This window comes from Tiliqua scincoides, chromosome 6 (assembly GCF_035046505.1).
Source record: "Tiliqua scincoides isolate rTilSci1 chromosome 6, rTilSci1.hap2, whole genome shotgun sequence".
In the NCBI taxonomy this organism is placed as follows: Eukaryota; Metazoa; Chordata; class Lepidosauria; order Squamata; family Scincidae; genus Tiliqua; species Tiliqua scincoides.
In genome coordinates, this window is record NC_089826.1 from 63170523 (window position 1) to 63192507 (window position 21985).

General features: G+C 41.7%; 1 protein-coding gene across 7 annotated transcripts in view; it reads right to left on the reverse strand.

Annotated features, from left to right (window-relative positions):
• Positions 1–21985, reverse strand: part of PCM1 (pericentriolar material 1) — a 62779-nt gene that overhangs the window by 24793 nt on the left and 16001 nt on the right. For 6 of the 7 annotated variants that reach the window (XM_066632964.1, XM_066632963.1, XM_066632961.1 and 3 more), the window contains 15 exons: positions 21072–21285; positions 19605–19806; positions 18324–18497; positions 17299–17453; positions 16374–16591; positions 15451–15599; positions 14723–14852; positions 14151–14267; positions 12943–13133; positions 11685–11879; positions 6707–6929; positions 5050–5195; positions 4372–4562; positions 2678–2855; positions 1177–1538 (listed from right to left, as the gene is read on the reverse strand). In XM_066632964.1, coding sequence (XP_066489061.1) covers positions 1177–1538; positions 2678–2855; positions 4372–4562; positions 5050–5195; positions 6707–6929; positions 11685–11879; positions 12943–13133; positions 14151–14267; positions 14723–14852; positions 15451–15599; positions 16374–16591; positions 17299–17453; positions 18324–18497; positions 19605–19806; positions 21072–21285 — 2845 coding nt within the window. Of the gene's footprint in view, positions 1–1176; positions 1539–2677; positions 2856–4371; positions 4563–5049; positions 5196–6706; positions 6930–11684; positions 11880–12942; positions 13134–14150; positions 14268–14722; positions 14853–14911; positions 15000–15450; positions 15600–16373; positions 16592–17298; positions 17454–18323; positions 18498–19604; positions 19807–21071; positions 21286–21985 lie in introns of all 7 variants that reach the window. The other variant, XM_066632962.1, reaches the window with a different exon arrangement.

Sequence of the window (21985 nt, forward strand, 5' to 3'; positions counted from 1 at the left end):
TGCCGTGGCACACTGGTGTGCCGCAAATGGTCCTCAGGTGTGCCACAGGAATTTGGGAGAGGGTCATTTATTAATAGGGCCATTGGGGGATGTGAGCCCTCCACTGACAGTTACAGTGTGCCTTGTCAATGGTCAAAAAACAGATGGTGTGCCTTGACCATTTTAGTGTCTTGCCAGTGTGCCATGAGATGAAAAATGTTGAAAATCACTGGTCTAAAGCCAGTTAGCTCAGATTTTAATTGGCTCAGATTTTAATTGGGCTGCATATACAAGGGAACCTGGGATACATATACATATGTGATTCCTTATACATTTGTGATATGTATACATATACATATGTGATTCCTTGTTCACAACTTTAAGTGTGATTATAGTATATAGCAAAATTAAGCTTTTCATTTCATAAATGTGCATTTGAAATGTGCAGAAATTCATGTTCTTATCAACTTATTTGTGTTACAAAAAAGGAACCAAGGTATGTTAAAAGGTAATTAATCTTACTGATCTACATAAATATCTAGTCAGCTCCTTGCAAAATCTTGTAACAAAAGAGTTAATTTCACAACACATTGGGAAGCATCCAGAGATATCTTCCACTAGCAGAAATACTCTTGTGCAAATAGAAGAATGTTGTACAAAGTTACTGTATGCATAAAGAGACTTCTGTTTCAGTTCTATTAGTGGAAGACATTCCACAACATGTTGTACTATAAGATGAAAATAATATGAAAAGTTTGTTTTCCCCAAGTGGTTATTCAGAACACTGGGTTGCTAAGAGTCCTTTTGCAACAGCCCCTGTTGTGCCATCTATTAAATTTTGATACATCATTCCCTGTTACTCCATTTCAGATAAGAAATGTGAAGTAGCGAATTCCAAGTGTATATGCACAGTGGGAGGAAAAGAATACCAAATGACAGAATTCAGATGTGATTAACAGATGCAATGTGAACCAGCATTGAGCAGAAAAGGAAGTATCAAGAAATCTGTGAACAAGGCAGGCAAAAAAGAGAAAACCATCTCTGTTGGGTTGGGCAGCCTTGCCAAGTGGTGTAGAGCCCCCCAGCTGAGGACTGGTGTGACATTCACCACATTTCTATCCCTCCTTCCCACTCCAACAGCAGATATTGGCACAATCCTAAAGCAATCCAAAATCACGTTGTTCAATATGGGCCTACCATTAGTTTTGGTCCAGTTTTTAAATTGGGAAGTACTCCTCCTCTTATTCTTGGATTTTGGTGTTTTGTCTTTGGAAGCCAGATTGGCCCGCGCTGATGCTTTTCTAGGTTTAAATGTTTTTGTCACAGTTGTTGGATCCACTGGATCTGGCATACTACTAAAGCTCTCTAGAGATTCTTCATCGAACTCTCTTCTCCTGCTAATGTCAGGCTGATTTCTGTGATTACTACAGGCTGCATTTTGTATCTGTACTGGAAGTCCAGTCTTCAGGAACAATGGTCTCTCTCTTTCTTCCTCCTGACGTTCCTTTAACCAAGATGACCTACTGTTTTCCATTTCCTCTTCAGGTTGCCTCTGACCTCTTAACACAAAGGAAAGATTCAAAATGTTACAGAACCATTAGTCAGGCTTAGAAGTCCTTCTAAGAAAAGGAGTATATTGCAAGACAGCCAAGTCCTAGCATGTCTGTCCTATTAACCTTAGTTACAAAGTTTTAACTCCTCACGCCACACCCCCTTTACTATATTTTGGCATTATGTCTGATCCAGTATTAATCACAACTAGCAGAAACCTTGGATTCCAAAAGCTAGAATCACAGTGCCTTTGAACTTGTGCTAACCATGCTTAACACTGATCAGATGCAACACAGACATAGTGAAATTTGAGGCATGGGGGAGAGATCTGTTTGCATGAGGAGAGAACTGGGGAAAGGCAGCATACATTTGCACAGCATTACATTATGCCTGTATCAGCTATAAATTACTCTTTATCGTTCCTGATAGCCAACAGCCAAAATAAATATCAAATATATATTAATATTTCAGAAGTAACATGATTAGTCAAGAGATAAAAAGGCAAATGAGAAATGAACATAAATGCATAATGCATTTTTCCAAGCGCAAGAAGGGAGTTTAAAAAAACTAATTACAAACTATCAATTAAGAACACTATTAAATAATCAAATTCTTTCATAATTGTTTCATCTGAACAACATCATAGTACTTTTAACTCATTGCCAATGATCCAGTTTCCTGTGCACAAGGCATTTCAGCTCCTATTCTTTTTGGGGGTGGGGAAGAGTTGCTGATTTATGCCAATTCGTTCCTAAACCACAGCCCCCTGTGCCACACTGTACACCATTATCTTTCCCAATGCAATCCAGAAATTAATCAGTTCTGGAGGCATCCTGAACTTTTATTGGCTTGAATCAGACCTGAACCAGAAATGTAGTCACATTTGGACTCAAACAAAACCAAATCTAGGTCTCCAAGTAAGGCAACTGCTTACATATACAAGGAACAAAATTCTCAAATCCTACACTACTTTGGGAGGGCCTTTTTATTATGAGTTACAGCCTATGTCATAGACAGCAGTAAACCAAAATACAAATATGTATGATTTTTCATTTTATATAAGATGCAAAATTCTTCTTAATTCTCATAATTCCTAATTTGGGTTCTTAAGTGATGCTGTTCATAAACTCAATTTAAGTTTAAGTACCTTAACTTCTCTGCTCCAGCAGTGGAATTGCTTTCAAAAGGCTTTGGAAATGCCATATACTCATTTTTTCCAGGAGTGTTATGCTCTAGGGGTGGCTGCTGATGCTCACTGTTTTGAGCAGCATAACCGTGTGGAAAATCCCTCAAACTGGATGGAAACATTGGACCAAAATTGAAACCTAAGAAAAGAAATAATGTCAGAACAGAGACAGACGCATTAAATTTTTAACTGAAAACTACTCCTGAGCTGCGTTCCCTCTAAGGTACGTACCCGTGCACCTCCCAGTGTGGAGCCTGGCAATCTGGAAGTTTGCAGATGGGTCCTTGGAAGTTTGCTGAATGGGTCCATGCACCGGCACAACCCCTTAGAGGGAAAGCTGCTCCTGAATTTAATTAACTCAGGACAGTAAGATAAAGGGCTCTATCCACTGTACTTGTAACTGTATTTAACATAATGATGGTTACTGACTGCATCTCTTCTATCCCACAGCCCAGAGGTTCACAGAGTTCCCAAAGTCTCTGGAAGAGTTTGGGACCTCATATGTATTTGCAGGGGAGGGGAAAGGCACCAGCATTTCTGCAACTGTGCTGGTGCTGGAGAAAAAAGGACTTTTTTTACATTTACCAGGGGTGCTCTTGCCCTCTAGACTAGAGGATTTGGGGAGCCCACAGACCCCTCTGCATGCCTCCCTGCGCTTCAGAAGCACTACAGATTGCAATTTCAACCCACTTCTGGTTTTTGGCCAAAAACAAAAAGAAAAGCTCTTCTCTCCCACTCCCCCCAAGTGCCAGCACAATCCCAGAAGCCACTGTCAACATCACCCCACCCCTTAAGGTGGCAGCAACTGGGCTTCCCTGGTTGGGGCACTGTGATATCCCAGTTTCGGAAGCTCTGCCATAGCTGACAGCAACTCTATGTGCATGACTCCTAGAAGTGACTGGTGATGACATCACCAATCACTTCCAGGGACTGGCGGAATGCTAAAAATGTAATTGAGAAGGATCTGACCACCCTTCTGAAGCATGGGGAAATCACGTGCAACATTCCCCTGCTTCAGAAGGCCGGTTGGAGCCCTCTTAAAGACCTTTTCAGTGCCCTTGCTGCCAGCTCGCTGCTGGCACCCTGGGGAGTGCCTCACAACATCCCAGCGTCGTGACACGCAGTTTCTATGAGCAGAAAACATAATATCCCCTAATTCTGCAGTGCTCTGTGCCCTCCTAGGGGTTCCTCAAGCCCTCAAATCTCTGGAGATTTTTGGGATACACAGAAAGCTGCTGTGTTGAGCAAGTGGCAGGGAAATTCACTTACAAAAACTGTCTCCCATTTGGCACTTTTTGGATATAAGCCACAGACACAGACTATACCCAATCTACTGTATACACTGAAACTTATTCAAATCAGCACCATTTTCCATATTGCTCCTAACAGCTTTGTAAAAAAGTGTTAAATTAGGACAATGAGGATGTAAAAGTTTAGCCAAACAAACATGATAGAGGATGGTCTGCTGCAGAGCACAAAGTCAAGGAGGGTCCAAGAGCTATAATCAAGTGAACAGATTAAAAGAACTGGTGGTAGATTTTCTTCCAAGGAACATGCATGATAATGAGAAACGCTGCTTTCTACAAGTTATTGGTGCCAGAGAAGCAAAATTCCATGAGGATCAGAAGTTAGTAATTTTGTCTCAAAATTCCTACCAGGTGGGAAAGAAGGGAGATTTGTGAACCCAGGCATGTTGAACAGGTTCATTGTCTGAGAGGGAAAGCTGAAGGGACAGAACATAGTTGGGGATGGAGGTGGTGGTGCCCTGCTACACTTTTCCTTTTTGGGTGTTCTTGCCTTCTGCTGTTCCTGCTGTTGCAACATATCATTTAACATTTGCTTTAACCTGTGAAAGTACAATGGAGAAGTATAAATGTTGCTTCAAGCAAATATTCCTTCAAATATGTTTTAACTAATGAAGAAAGTCACAAGTATGCCATAATTTTAAAAATACGTTTTGCTAACAGGCTGTAATTTTTTTTTTTTCAAATCTCAATTCTCAAGTCTATCTTAGGAAGGGATAAACTATAAACGGAGTTCTAAATAAGTCTAAGTTCCAAAAGAGAAGCAGGAAAAAAACAAGTCAGACCTTTAATATTCCTACAACAGATATACAAACATTGGCCTTTTTTAGTATTAGAAAACACACCTGGTGTGTTTCTTAGCTTGCACTGTGCTTCCAAGGTACTTCCTCAGGATGCACACAAAGTAGTCTATGGGGACAAGGATTCTTTTCTATACTTTTAATATAAGAACACTTCCATGTTATTATTGTCATAATCTGATCAGTATTTTTTTAAATAAAAGGCAGGAAATAAAACGAAAATAAATACCTTTGAACATTATTTTGTTGCCAGGTCAACTGCGTATAGCACTGGTTTAACTGATGCATTATGAGATGCACCTGTGGCGAAGCAACATTGCTGGGCATCATGCTGTAAGGGCCTGTTAGCAAAGTTTGCAATAGACAAGAGAGGGTCTGCAGGAGGAAAAAGTTATTTACTTATCCATATGCTTGAAAAGTATAAAGCAAAATTAAACTAAAGCTTGCCAACAATCTTCAAAAGAAGCCCTAAGAAGAGCACTCTAAATCAATCTTAGCAATATGGACAATCCTAGCAAGATCATGGGGCCAAGAATGAGGACAGTTGTACCTCCAACTGAGATTTACAACACTGCAACAATATCCTATGATCCTCTGAGTCAAAGACATCTGAAAGATCTAAGGAGTTCCTTCAGTCAAAGAACATTCAATAGAGTTACTACAGCAATATTAGCTCAAAATTACACTGGAGGTTAAACTTCCAAGAAAGGAGGCTTCAGGGAAGGAAAATCCCAAGAGAAGGCAGGCTGACACGGGGTGTAGCACCTAGTGGTGAGCACATCAACAACAACAACTGGTATTTATATACCGCCTTTCTGGTCATGGGATTACTCCTCTGACTGTATTCAAGGAAGATAACATCCACAAGGTCGCCAGTTCGAGGCCACCGGCACCGTGCGACCTTGGAGCAGCTGACAAGCTGAAGCCGAGCAATTCCATCTGCTCTGAGCGTGGGAGGATGGAGGCCAGAACGTGAAGCCAGATCAGAATGAAACACCTTGAATGTAGTCGTTCTTGAAAGAAAGAACCTTCTTTGAAATTGTAAAAATCCCTATTTAATAAGGGATTTAATTAAGCCTGCCTATGTAAACCGCCTTGAATAAAGTCTTGAATAAAGACCAAGAAAGGCGGTATATAAATACTTGTTATATTATATATATATATAAATCTCTCAAAGGGGATTTTTTCAATCACAGAGGTTCTCTTTTTCGAGAACATACTCATACTCTTCCTGCTTCCTAATTTCCCTTTACTAGACAAGCAGCTGAATGGGTAAACACCTTGGTAGATTGTATCCGCTGCCATCATCCCAGGTTATAGACACCTGGCAGAGAAAGAAGCCAGAAAAATTACATGTGGTGAACTTCACAAGGCCAAATAGCCAGTTGATATCCTCAAGAGAAGCAAGCTCAAATAACGACAGCCTCCAAAACCTCTAATCCAAAACCTCTAACCTCTAATTTTCAAACTTTCAGCACCAAGACCCACTTTTAAGAATGAGAATCTGTCAGGAACCACCAGAAGTGACATCATCAAGCAACCCAAGGCTGCAATCCTACCCACACTTACCCAGGAGCAAGTTCCATTTACTATCATTGTTAAAAGCATATCCTGTTAAAAGTACAGAGCTGTAATATTTCCCCAAATGCAGTCACATACCATGGGAGCATCAAGTCTAATATATTAAAAATAAAATATTGAAATGAATGGGGAGTCACCTGAAATTGGTTCATGACCCACCTAGTGGGTCCCAACCCACAGTTTGAGAAACACTGCTCTAATCTTCACTCTGCCCTTCACTCAGCATTCAAGTCAAACCAAATTTGTGCACTAAGAATGGAATAAATACAGAACAGATAAATTTTAAAAAATCTTTTACAAATTACCTGTTGATCCTGCATTAGAGTCTGACAAATATTGACACTGAATTCAAGCTGTTTCTTCAGTTGCTTGATTTGCTCCTGCCATTGTTCTTTCTCTTCTACATAAGAAAGATCAGACATCCAGCAATGGTTCTCTTGTCTACGCATGCTGATATTCTGTTGTTGCCTTGATTTAGCCAGAGGACGGTAATTTCCATCTGTTGAAAGAGGACGAGGATTCTTCCGGCTGGGAAGAGTGAATGTTGTACAAAAAGGATTATACACTTCAAAAACTTTGCTCACAATATCAAGCACTGCACAAAGCAACGATCTGATTATAATGCTAAGGAAACTAGTCTAGAAGAATATAGTTCAGAGATATACAAAACTAGCCAGAACCAGTTTCTTGATTACCATTTTTATTGGCAGGTTCTTACGCTACTGCCTTTGACAACTGTTTCCATAACTGGCTTAATCTATATCCTGGATTGCATATTATTGTGCTCTTTTATTATCTTAATTTTTATCACGCTGCTAATACTGTTTTATTTATAGTGTAATATTTTGTAAGCCACCTTGGGCGTCCCATTGCAGGGGTTAAAGATAGCATAAAAGTTAAAATGAATGACTGAATACATAAACAACAGGCATTGTGGTAGAGCACCTGTATCAAGCACGTATCTGCATTGTGGAGGGAAGAAGGCATGTCTGTACCACTATCACACATAGAGCATTCTATTACATGATGAACAGTCAATTAAATGTTGTTCAACTGAGCTTAGAAATGAAGCTGCAGCAAAACTGCATAGAAGAATTGTAAACCAATGGATGACTGGGGAGAATAAGCTAGAACCACATACATAAACTTTGTTGATGTTGGCAACCTTCAGTCTCGAAAGAATATGGTATCGCGCTCTGAATGATGGTTCTGGAACAGTGTCTAGTGTGACTGAAAAGGCCAATTCGGGAGTGACAATCCCTTCCACACTGGGAGTAAGTGCAGTCTGTCCCTGGTCTGTCTCCCTGGCTATGGGCCTTCCTTCTTTGCCTCTTTGCCTCAGACTGTTGGCCAAGCGTCTCTTCAAACTGGGAAAGGCCATGCTGCACAGCCTGCCTCCAAGCTGGCCGCTCAGAGGCCAGGGTTTCCCACTTGTTGAGGTCCACTCCTAAGGCCTTCAGATCCCTCTTGCAGATGTCCTTGTATCGCAGCTGTGGTCTACCTGTAGGGCGCTTTCCTTGCACGAGTTCTCCATAGAGGAGATCCTTTGGGATCCGGCCATCGTCCATTCTCACAACATGATCGAGCCAACGCAGGCGTCTCTGTTTCAGCAGTGCATACATGCTAGGGATTCCAGCTCGTTCCAGGACTGTGCTGTTTGGAACTTTGTCCTGCCAGGTGATGCCGAGGATGCGTCGGAGGCAGCGCATGTGGAAAGCATTCAGTTTCCTCTCCTGTTGTGAGTGAAGAGTCCATGACTCGCTGCAGTACAGAAGTGTACACAGGACGCAAGCTCTGTAGACCTGGATCTTGGTATGTTATGTCAGCTTCTTGTTGGACCAGACTTTCTTTGTGAGTCTGGAAAACATGGTAGCTGCTTTACCGACGCGCTTGCTTAGCTCGGTATCGAGAGAAAGAGTGTCGGAGATCGTTGAGCCAAGGTACACAAAGTCATGGACAACCTCCAGTTCGTGCGCAGAGATTGTAATGCAGGGAGGTGAGTCCACATCCTGAACCATGACCTGTGTTTTCTTAAGGCTGATCGTCAGTCCAAAATCTAGGCAGGCCTTGCTAAAACGATCCATGAGCTGCTGGAGATCTTTGGCAGAGTGGGTAGTGACAGCTGCATCATCAGCAAAGAGGAAGTCACGCAGACATTTCAGCTGGACTTTGGACTTTGCTCTCAGTCTGGAGAGGTTGAAGAGCTTTCCATCTGATCTGGTCCGGAGATAGATGCCTTCTGTTGCAGTTCCAAAGGCCTGCTTCAACAGGACAGTGAAGAAAATCCCAAACAAGGTTGTTGCAAGAACACAGCCCTGCTTCACGCCGCTTCGGATGTCAAAGGGGTCTGATGTGGAGCCATCGAAGACAACAGTGCCCTTCATGTCCTTGTGGAAAGATCTGATGATGCTGAGGAGCCTGGGTGGACATCCGATCTTGGGGAGAATCTTGAAGAGGCCGTCCCTGCTGACCAGGTCGAAAGCCTTCGTGAGATCTATGAAGGCTATAAAGAGTGGCTGTCATTGTTCCCTGCATTTCTCCTGCAGTTGTCTAAGGGAGAATACTATATCAGTGGTGGACTTGTTGGCTTGGAATCCACGCTGCGATTCTGGATAAACGCTCTCAGCAAGTACCTGGAGCCCCTTTTCACCTGGAGGTGCTTTTCAACCTCTTCATAAATGACCTGGAGACAGGGTTGAGCAGTGAAGTGGCAAAGTTTGCAGACGACACCAAACTTTTCCGAGTGGTAAAGACCAGAAGTGATTGTGAGGAGCTCCAGAAGGATCTCTCCAGACTGGCAGAATGGGCAGCAAAATGGCAGATGCGCTTCAATGTCAGTAAGTGTAAAGTCATGCACATTGGGGCAAAAAATCAAAACTTTAGATATAGGCTGATGGGGTCTGAGCTGTCTGTGACAGATCAGGAGAGAGATCTTGGGGTGGTGGTGGACAGGTCGATGAAAGTGTCGACCCAATGTGCGGCGGCAGTGAAGAAGGCCAATTCTATGCTTGGGATCATTAGGAAGGGTATTGAGAACAAAACGGTTAGTATTATAATGCCGTTGTACAAATCGATGGTAAGGCCACACCTGGAGTATTGTGTCCAGTTCTGGTCGCCGCATCTCAAAAAAGACATAGTGGAAATGGAAAAGGTGCAAAAGAGAGCGACTAAGATGATTACGGGGCTGGGGCACCTTCCTTATGAGGAAAGGCTACGGCGTTTGGGCCTCTTCAGCCTAGAAAAGAGACGCTTGAGGGGGGACATGATTGAGACATACAAAATTATGCAGGGGGTGGACAGAGTGGATAGGGAGATGCTCTTTACACTCTCACATAATACCAGAACCAGGGGACATCCACTAAAATTGAGTGTTGGGCGGGTTAGGACCGACAAAAGAAAATATTTCTTTACTCAGCGCGTGGTCGGTCTGTGGAACTCCTTGCCACAGGATGTGGTGCTGGCGTCTAGCCTAGACGCCTTTAAAAGGGGATTGGACGAGTTTCTGGAGGAAAAATCCATTATGGGGTACAAGCCATGATGTGTATGCGCAACCTCCTGATTTTAGGAATGGGTTAAGTCAGAATGCCAGATGTAGGGGAGAGCACCAGGATGAGGTCTCTTGTTATCTGGTGCTCCCTGGGGCATTTGGTGGGCCGCTGTGAGATACAGGAAGCTGGACTAGATGGGCCTATGGCCTGATCCAGTGGGGCTGTTCTTATGTTCTTATGTTCTTTAGTGCAACTCGGGCAAACAGCTTTCCTACAACGCTAAGGAGAGAGATGCCACAGTAGTTGTTGCAGTCACCCCTGTCGCCTTTGTTCTTGTACAGCATGATGATGTTTGCATCCCTCATGTCTTGAGGTACTTCACCTTCTCTCCAGCAAAGACAGAGGATTTCATGCAGTTCAGTGACGATGATCTCTTCGCAGCATTTTAGGACTTCAGCAGGGATGCTGTCTTTTCCAGGTGCCTTGCCAAAGGCAAGGGAGTCCAGGGCCATGTGAAGTTCTTCTAGGGTTGGTTCACTGTCAAGCCCCTCCAGCACAGGAAGACACTCAATGTTGTTCAGTGCTTCTTCGGTGACTACATTTTCTCTGGAATATAGCTCAGAGTAGTGCTGCACCCAGCGTTCCACCTGCTGCGCCTGATCCTGGATGACCTCGCCTGTGGCAGACTTCAGAGGGGCAATTTTCTTCTGTGTTGGACCTAGGGCCTGCTTGATACAGTCATACATCCCCTTGATGTTGCCCATGTCAGCTGCTATCTGTATCTGGGAACAGAGCTGGAGCCAGTAGTCGTTAGCACATCTCCTGGCAGTCTGCTGGACTTTGCTGCGAGCAGCTCGGAGGACCTGCAGGTTGCGCTCACTGGGACAGGCCTTGTGTGCTGCTTGAGCTCTCCTCTTTTCCTCAGTGACTGGTGTCAACTCCTCAGAGTGGGCTTCAAACCAGTCTGCCGTCTTGTTGGTCTTCTTGCCAAATATGGACAAGGCGGTGTTGTAAACGGCATTCTTGAAATGTTCCCATCTGTTGGATGCATTTGCGTCGGCCGGGCCTGGAAGAGATTCCTCAAGCACTCGTGCAAATTCCTCCACTTTTCTCTGATCCCGGGTCTTGCTGGTATCAATGTGAGGTCTTCCTTCCTTTTTCTTGTGATACAGTCGCTTTGTTTGCAGTTTCACTCTGCTGCACACCAGGGAGTGGTCAGTGTCGCAGGCAGCACCCTGATAACTGCATGTGATCTTGATGCTGGGAAGGCTGGAGCATCTGATGAGGATCAGGTCGAGCTGGTGCCAGTGCTTTGATCTTGGGTGTCTCCAAGAGACACTATGTTGGGGCTTTGTGTTGAAGAACGTGTTGCTGACACAGAGACCGTGATGACAGCAAAACTCTAGCAGGCGTTGGCCATTTTCGTTCATCCTCCCAGTGCCAACCTGACCTAAGCAAGTGGGCCATGAACTATTATCAGCACCAACTCTAGCAATGAAATCGCCTAGGATGAACAATGGCTCTTTTACAGGGATCTTCTTGATAGTGGTGGCCAGGTCATCATAGAATTTGTCTTTGGCTTTTGCTAGAGACGACAGCAGAACTTTATAACTTTATAGTTTATAAACTTTATTGTTCCAAGAAATCTTAATTCATCTCTCAGAGAAAACACTACAATGCAAAGATTACATCATTATGAACAGTTAAAATGAGCAGCAAATGGAAAATTGTTGTTTTTTTTAAAAGAGAACTATTTATCCCAACTTAAATATGGTTGGATATGAATGCAACTAACCTCATCTTGTCTTCTCTCATGCAATATGCACTTTGCTCAACACTATTGGGACATGTAGAGAACTCATTGGAACTAGATTCTTGTTCCTCCTCTTCCTCCTCTGCTTGAGCAAGATCATCAGAAAGATACGCATCTTCACCACCCTCATCTTCATCAAGTGCACACTGAGTAGAACCTCCCCAAGTTGCCATTGTTCTAGCATGAAATATTAAAAACAGTAACTAATTCTGGTAGCAAAACAGTGAAGTAATAAACCATACAGAATTTACAACTTTGTACCACACGTGAATCAATTACAAACATGTATTGCAAGAGAAATTCCTGAAAACCATGCAGGTAGCTTCTGTGAGCACCTTTTCTTTTCTTCCTCTATTAGGAGGAAAGCAATGGCCAGAGATAACACAGACAATTTTAACAACTCGTTTATTATAGATGCATCTGTAAATGATCAATTACCATTTTGCAGACACATCTGTATTTGCAGTAAAAAATTTATTGTACTAAACCCAGACACAGGGCCTCTGAAAGGAATTTTATCAGGGAGTACAAAGTTTCTTTTGAGCCCTTTCGCAAAGGGGGAAGGATGAAACAGAGTGGGAGAGGGTAGTGACAGCGAGCAGAATGGGGGCAGGGAAGGGCAGAACGGGGGGGAGGGTGGAGACAGCTGGAAAAGCCTTTGGAGCCCGGATCTATCCACCCTTGTGGCATCAGCAGTGAGATACAGTAATATCTCACTGTAAAAAGCAAACACACTCGTAAATCTCTAAAATCTTTTAAATAGAGAAAATCATATTTAATTTTCTATCTATCATATTTAGGCTCACACTAGAATGCAAAGTGTCCTGTCTTGTACCAAAACTTGCTTCTGCTGCAGCTGTAGTCTTGCAGTTGTGTCCCTGAGTTCCTATACACTCCTTCATGCTAAGCAGATCCACAAGCCAAAGATCTACTGTAGCAGGCCAGTTTCCTCCCAGATTTGACACTGTGTTAAGAAGTGTCATGTATGCATTGCTTGGCCCAGCATATATGACTTGTCAGTAGCTGTAGTAGCATGCTTGTGGTAGTGTCCCCAGCATCCCATGTGGGTAACAAGTCTGATAGGAAAATGTAAGATCCCAGGAAATTTCTGGGCCCCTTCCTTTGGCTCCTGGGCCCCTTTTTGACCCTGGGCCTGGGCACAAATTACCCCCTTTACCCCCCTCCTAGGCCCTGCCCAGACCCACAAGAAGAAAAAGGCACTCCATTCATATCCTCTTACTTTTCTGTTCTGCTTTGTTGAGGAGTACATTCAGTCTCTGATCTATCACTTTTAACAGATCCCGGCCCAGCAGATGTGGTGTCTACCAGATCTTTTCTCCTCTGATGCTCAGCCATTAGAGCTTCAAGTTGCTTTCTTCTCTGCCGTAATTCTTCTCTTAAAATCTCATGCCTACGCATTTCAGACCAAAGCTGTTTGAAATAAAATATTGAGAAAATAAAGTATTTTTCAAACGACCTTACTGCAAATTAATGCCCTTTCAAGCATACTGAGGACTATCCAAGTTATGAATGTTTTGAGACAAACTATATCATGGGGAGATAGGTAGACCTTTCCTGTACTAAAGGCATTAGAAAGGTAGCATGTTAGTAAGGGAGGTAAAAAGAGTCAGGACTAGAAAACAGGCAAAACCACACATCTGTACTTGCTTATATTCCTACACTCTGTTACAAAGTAGACCCGTTTTAGGGACTACATCAGTGATTTTCAAACTCTCAGGGAGTCCTTGCGGGGGCGGGGGGAGGCAGCGGGGGCGGGGGGAAGACAGTGTTGCAATCCCCAGGATCATGCTGCTCAGGGGGCTGCAGGGGCTTGGGTGCACTTACCAGAGCCACCTAAAGCCTCCCGGGGGTGTGGGGAACCCTACGTGACTGTCGGCAGGGCTCCCCGAAGCTGCAAAAGTGAAAGTGGAGCGATCAAGCTTTCACTTTCACTTCTAAAGCATTGGGGAGGCCTGCAGATGCTCATGCAGGGCTCCCCACACCCCTGGGAGGCTGTAGGAGGCTCTGGTAAGTGCACCCAAGCCCCTGCAGCCCCCTGAGCAGCATGATCTTGGGGATCGCGCCACTGGCCCCGCCCCTTAACGGGGCAGAGGTCAGGGCTCAAAGGCTGGGGCGTTACGACACCCCAGTTTGAAAAGCCCTGCACTACATCATCTTACTCAATAGGCCCTTCTTCCTCATAACTCTGAATTCCTCCTTACTGTATCTACTAACTTGCTGACAGCCACTTCTGCAGTGCCAGCACGAGGCTGCTGGTGGCTCTGAGACAAAGTCATGCACTAAGCCCCCATCACCCTCTGCCCACCAGATGGCACACGGAACACAGTTACTGCCATTCATTCTGAGATCAGTCTAATCATGTGGGCTCCTGACATTGTTGACTGAAGACTATTTAAAATTTAAGAGGAAAGTCTCTTAGCACAGTACCTCAGTATCCACAGTGGTTGTTTCTTCTGGTGGAACTACAGTCTTGCTTGATGTATGGATTTCATTGACAGCTGGTGTTGAAGTATTTCCTGGACAATTATCCATGCTCGATGACAACTAAGAGTAAATTAAATGTTGGCATCACAATGAGACGGAGAAGTAATGAGAACTCAAAGTTGCATAAGTAATAACATTTGTTTTGCATTAAACAAACAATTTTACAATTCAGCAAGCCTGTGCATGCCAGGAAAAAAGGTTTTTAAGCCAAGTCTAACGTATAATCTCTCCAGTGGTTACTGTAGGTCTTACAAAAAACTAAACCTGAATAGCTCTTTGAAATTTAAACAATCAATGTCTGTGTCAAATGCAACTTTTTCTTATTTCTGGACTTGAATACATTGGGTGCTGCATGTTCAAAACTTAATTTTGCAATCATAAGGACTAAACACTTTTTCTTTATAAATGAATCCTGGAATTATCAGGTTTCCAACTGTATGGGGTCACACAAAAGCAGTTTTATGGGCTTTATCTTTCCCTCTCCCATGTGAGCCCTGCAAGCGTATTCTACCTACTTGAAAGTCTGGACAAGCTTTCTGCAACACCTGAATTTTTTCTTGAATCTTTATGAGTTTCTTTCTTTCTTCTTGGAGATGTTTAAGTTCTCTCTGTTGCTGCTGAAGTTTGGCTTCATAGAATTTCTCCCTACAATAGATCCCACATTACAGTCATCTTGAACAACACTTTTTAACAAGGAAGCATACCAAAGTAGTACTGGACAGACTCCCCATCTGATTTGGAATGGATGCATAAAAGTGAACGTTCATTGAAGGATGGATGTCCACTGGGTATCTGAAATATATTCATTTTTAGAACAAATGCATTTGAAACTGGAGAGACCTTAAGGTCAACAGGTTTGTGACATGACTAAGAGGCCTGTCAGCACCCAGTGGCCCTTCTGGCATGAACATTTTACTTATCAGAAGCAGGACCATGCAACCATGAAGGTCCTACCAATGCTGGGAAGATTTTACAAGCAAGAAAACTGCGGACAGTGCCATGCATTAGTAGGAGAACACCATGGCAAGGACAGTAAAGTTGTAACGTGGGGATGGAGAAAGACAAGGGACAGCAAGAACACCACCCATGCCAGAAGAGCAGTGGGTGTAGGGAGACTATTTCTGCCCCCAGCTTTCACACAGACTCCAAGATGAGCGAAACAAAAGGGGGAAAAAAGATATTCCACCTTAAATCCAACGACAAATCTACTATATCACTAATTTTAAGCCAACAAAGATGGTACCTTGCTTTTTCATTCAGTCCCACATCTTTCTGTGACTTATTTGTAGTGGTTCGAATGTTGTTAGGTTGCTGCTGCTCTTTGTCTTCTTCAGTCAGAAAGAACTGATCCATATTATCCCTTCCTGCAGTTTCTGGCTCTACATCATCATCCTAAAACAGCAAGAGTTCCTTCAGCAATGGTCCCCCCTCCCCAACATCTACAAAATATTATAATGCCACAAAGTAGCTTGTCCTTGCTACACTGAGAGTCACACACTTAGAACAGGCTTCATCACACATTGCTTAGTAGGCACACATGAGAAATTTAATGAAAAAAGTATAGAGGAGGCTACTAACACAAACGAAAAGTGGCTTCTAGTTGCATTCATGAGGACTTCAGAGAAGGCTGAGAAGCCTGTGCAAACTCCAGATAAATTATTGCAGCACTGAGACCATGGCCCTCCATGGATTTCTGCATACTTGGGGGGGGGGGAGTCATGGAACCAATTCCCCACAGATACGGAGGGTCCACTGTACTCTGACTAAATTCCTACAGCTTCAATGAAATGATTATGGCAGAGAACCAAGACCACTTTAGGCAGAGCCCCAAAGCTTGCACTTGCCTAGTCGGATTTTTTTTGTTACTTTTAATACACTTCTAATAGAATGCATCCCAAAAGTCATATCACACAAACTGCCCCAGAACAGAGGGAAATATTTGTGCGACATAGAAAGGGGGGACGTTAAAAATGACTGTAGGAATTGTATTTTTGACTAATACGAGTAAAAGCAGCAGGCAATAAGAGACAAATTTCTAACTGTATTTTTAGAACAACCAAGGAATGAGAAACTCATTAACCACATTTGCACAAACCACACTATTCAATAATCTATTTTCATGAATACATTGGCATGGAACACAGTTCTTCAGGAACAAAAGCATACCTGTACCATAGCAACAAGATTTTGTAGCTGTCTAAGTTTCTGCTTTGCTGCTATAAGTCTGTTAACCTTCTGCTCAAATTCCACATCTACAGGAGCATCATCAGCTACACTGCTTCTGTGACTGGATAAGGAAGCCTCACTAGCTCTTTCTGCTTCAACATCATCATCTTCACCATGCAGTATGTCTACACCATCACCTTCTCTATTATAATGACATTCTGAAAGAAAACAAGTGACGTAAACGACTGTTAACATGAAGCTATTCCAAACGCCTAGATACTTTTATTTAGAATTATATCACATTCATTTCACGTTTGAAAAATATAAAATTAGTTTGAACCCCATGTAAAGGTGGGATTTAATTTAAAAAAAATATGCTGAAAATATCAACCTCATGTTATTGAGACTGTACCAAGATTCTCCCTGAACACATAACTCATACATTTTAGCTAAGCTTGAAAATTAGACCATCAGAGAAGGCTCCAGCATATAAATACTCCTAAATAACACAGGCCAACACACATTTTGCTTCCTTAAATGCTACACCAATTCCTGGGTATATTTGGGGTACTGATTCCAAAAATGGCATCCATTTTGCCCTATCACATCTAGTTTTGGAGACACGGCATAGCCTCTTTAGTGAATGGTTCAAGCAGCTTCCTCATGAGGAAGCCTACACCATGCCTTCCTCAAGAGGAAGCTGCTTGAACCATTCACTAGTGAGGCTATACTGTATCTCCTAAACTAGATGTTATAGGGAAAAACGGATGCCATTTTTGGAATCAGCACCCCAAATTCATATCAAACCACCACAAAGTTCGGGAAAAACTTTTCTGACCCTCAATTTTGTAGGCCTATGTAATTAACGTATCAGGGTATTTTTTTTCTACCTCTGCAAAATCACTAAGATTATTTTAAGACGTACCTAAAGTTGAGGGCATGTTTAGCATCCTTACATTAGCAGAACGGTTGTTTATTTCACAAGCTGTATTAAGGTGCCTTCCATTTCTGTTATTTGTCCCACATTGCAAGTTGCTATTGCAGTTTGTTTCAACCCAGCTACTGATGCCCTGTGGATTTCTAAGGGGAAAACAAAGCATTGTTACTTAATGATAATTCATTAGTTCTCTATAAGCTATACTTTTTGCTAACTCCCGAAACAAATGCGTTTTTAAACCCATGACAGTTGGAGTAGCAAACAATATGCTTTAAGAGACTTTATTTGTCCTTCACCTTTATTTTGACAACCAAGAAATCTTTCTCCCATGCAGTCAATCTTATGAAAGCAAGCAAGAGATGATGCTCAAAAGTTCCTTTTTGAAATACATCACAACACACAAAATGAATCAATTCTTCAAACAAGAGCTTATATTACACTATCATCACATATAATTTGTACCAAACAACAATTGAAGTAAAAGGAGCATCTCAGACTTTCCCCATTACTTAAACATGTGATTCGTTTTTAAAGAATTTTTTAAATGAACACACTGCATTTACAAACCCCATTCCCAAACCTACCCTAATTCCCAAACATAGTAGAGAAATGCAAGGAAAAAAAGACTAGCAGAAGAAAAAGACATATCCAACATGGCATTCAGCAGGAGAAATGATTTGAGTTTCTCTCCCAGTTGGAGGAAGATAACCATGAACCACTTGTCATTGAGATTGGGCAACTCAATTTAGTTTGATTAAGGAAGTCAGGAAAGAAAGTCATAATGGTCCCAAGGAAAGAATTATGAGGCATAGTAACCCCCACCTACTCACAACTGCAAAACAGAAAAGAGCAGGCACATTAACTCATTCCCCATGTCTCCTATCCAACCAGGCTTTATGAATTCCAGACAAGGTCAAAAGTTATACAGTGGAGTTTTACTACAAAATAGCATGTGTTTAGATAACCTAGAACTTATACCAGCAGCTTTTTAACACACAGCAGCCCAAACCAACCTAATACTGGTAAGAGGCTGTGGATTCTCATGCTCTGAATCACACTCTGAATCTTCCGTTTCTTCTTCTTTAGTGTTTTCATTCACAGCATCGGTCATCATATCAGATGTTTGTTCATAGTAGTGTACTAATTCACGCAACTCGTTCAGTCTCTTCCGAACTTCATTTAATTTCCTGCAAAAAATAAAAAAACTGATTTGACAGCTTGATTCCAACACAGTGGAAAGAACTTTGGGATGATCAGGATGGGCAGTTTATTTGGGGAAACATTAGTTTGGGACAAGGTACTGATAATTACAACATTTCCCCAAATGGATACTGAGAGAACAGGAAAAAAGACACTGAGTATCTAGTTAGAACTCAATGAAATATATTTTTCAATTTGAGAAGTTTTGAAGACCACATGAGAAAACATTGTGCAACTGCACCACTACCCCTTTCCTCCCCCAAAAAATATCCCAGCATAGACCAGAACTTCTAATTATTATCACCATATAATTGGACTTGATAACGAAGTATTCTTTTAAAAAAAAGAAGAAATTTTGAGTCTTCTGGGAACAGGATTCTGTGCCTGTGTTTGCGGGCACATTCTAACAGCGAGGAGATAGGTGGAATATAAATATTTTAAATAAATTACTAGGGAAGTAGACAGAATCAGAGGTTTTAATAGCATCATAGAGGCTAACCATACTGTACCCAACACTTGAATAGTTCCTCTGAAAGCAATCCATTAATATTTAGCATTTATAAGCAGGTCTGAATGTTTATGGTGCTTCAAATACCTATCTTGTTGCAACTCTTATAACTATAATGTTGGTCAGTATGCTGCAGATAAAGAGACTAAAAGTTACAGTGGTTTACCTAAGGCCTCCAAGTGAGTTCATGGCAAAGGCAAGATTTGAACCAGACGCTTCCCAATTTGTAATTCAGTCTCTTAACCACCATACCACCTCTCAACTTTGTAGTCAGCTGACTTCAAGAGTTCAATCATATACTAAAAATGGGCTCTGAAAGGGCTTACACTGTGTTGTCAAGTGGTAGCCTCACTTCTAGTTATATAAACCATAACGTATTACTTTTATATGCAATCACAGTTTGAATATGCAATTAAGTTGAATATAATTCAATGCAAAGTGATATGTTTTGACAGAATACTTTTAAAATAAGAAGTGTTCAAGTCTTAAACTGGCAAAGCTGCTTCTGATAAGTACCAATGCCAACCATTGAAAAAAGTCACTTAACAAATTAATGACACAAAATTAAAATGTAAAAACATATTACTGAAGCTTTTCTGTTGGGTTTAGATTGTCATCCTCTTCACTTTCATTCTGAGAGGTTACAGAATCTAGATGATGGACAACAGATGATGCTAAGCTGTTAGATTCTTCATTGCCAGCTGCTACTACCCCTGCAGGTGCAGAAGCTACTGAAGCTGCGCTTCTTTGACCAACACTTCTCTGAGGAGACCCTGAAACAGGCAACACTGCAAATAGAAGATCAGATTTTATATTGTTTTACAAAAAGGATGCAAAGGTTAAACTACAGAAGGATTGTTTTTATCATTACATAATCACTTTGAGCCAAACATGTCACTGTATAAAAGAAAAACAAGAGACAAATTTAGCCACATCCACCTTCTTAGCATCTTAAGTCATTTGGGTTACTGGAAAACTGAAATAAGACAGAAGACTGGAAACACTGGATAAAAGTATCTGAACAATGTGAATTTACTATAAAGTTCTCTAACAGAAACCTTGTGAAACTCAGGTATGAAATAATCCATCTAGGAACAAAAGCATTTGCAAGTTACAAAGACACCCAGAGTTATATTACCAGACAACTTTAAGCCACAAGCCTCAGAGAAGGTTCTCTTTACCTCAGAGAAAGCAAGGAGTATCACATGTCCAAGGTCCACCTTGTTTTTCCTCGCTCCTATCTGGAGAAGAACCTGAGATTGCTGTCTTTCTTTGCCCTTAGTCCCTCATCTCCCTGGCAAGCCTCACTGTACTCATGGAGGAGTCAGGCCAAACCATATCAGAGGAAATTTATTCCAAAGTATGGTCAGAAAGCACTATTGGGCAGGGGGGAACGAACATTGGAACTGTACTCCCCTGCACCATTTCCTCTCTGATATAGCTCTTTTTGTCAAATTTTTAGATGCTGTGAACAGGGGTTTCTTATGCTAGTACAGTACACAGAATGAACTGAATTCCTTCCCAGTCTCTTCATTTGCCTTTATCTGCCAAGGAGAAACTGATTTACACACACATCTTTCACATACAATTTAATACACTTCAATTTGTTACCTAAGCTCCTCTCAAGAATGCACAGTAGAACAGAGGTTCTTTATCAGCTACTCATAATAACTCAAAAATAATTTGACAAAAGTTCAATTCACAACACCCAATACGGGTTGAGTACCCCTTATCTGGAATTCCAAAACAGAATTTTGAGCACCAACATGATTTTTTTTTCTTTTTGCCCACAAAAATAAAATCACAAACTGTGTTTCATGCAAAAACCTTGTTTCATACAAAAACCTAAAATATTGTATAAAATTACCTTCAGGCTATTTGTGTAAGGGGTATATGAAACAAATGAATTTTGGTTTAGATCTGAGCCCCATCCCCAAGATCTCTCATTATGCATATGCAGGTATTCCGAAATATGGAAAGATCTGAAATCCAAAACACTTCTGGTCCCAAGTACTTTGGATAAGGGATGCCCAATCTGTAGTAAGCTACTTACATGAGTTGTTAAGATGCTGGTCACGAAGCGTATGTAGTTCCCCTAACAATTTGTCCATTTTTTGCTTTTTACCCTGTAATGCTATCATCTTACTAAAGAGCTGTGCCTTCTCTTCAGACAAATGTTCAGACATGGAAGAATTTCTGCTTTGAGAAACCTCTCTGGTAAGAGAGAGACTCTCTGCTTGTCTTCTGTTATCTGGGACAGGTTGAACCTGAAAAGAAACGCATAGGTTTTACTCCCCGTACTTATGGTTAAATAAATGTAATCTTGTTCATGTTTAAAAATGGCTAATTATAGGCTGAGTCTTAAGGCTTTTATATGCTTGGATCATTCCATACTTCATTTCTCCTCCAAAGAAGCAAATAAACCATATTTACTTTTAAAATTAAAGTTGCAGTGGTGAAAACCAAACAAAAATCTGAAATCACAATTTCTAATCTGCAACATTTTCCATCTGAACATTAAATTTTAAGAAAACCACCTTAGTAATTGTCATGAATATGTACATGTTAGGCCTAGGTTAGCATGTGAAGCCTGTACCAAACGAAGTTAGTAACAGAGAAGTGGTGAGCAGTTCCTAGCTGCAAGAATGTGAGTATTATTATTATTATTATTATTAACAACAGTATTTATATACTGCTTTTCAACTGAAAGTTCACAACGGTTTACAGAGAAAAATCAAGTAAACAAACGAAAAGATTGTTGTCTCTCCTTTGCTGGCCAGAAAGGACAGAGAACAAGAATTACAACCCATTGGAATGTTTAACACCTCAGTAGACTGAGAGGCTCCTGATCAAGCGTGATGGAATGCAGCTATGGATCTCTAGTTGGGTGGGGTAAAGAACTATGAGGGGCTAACAACCAGGCCAACTTTAAGAAGGTTCTATCCTCAAAAGTTTCTGATTCGACAG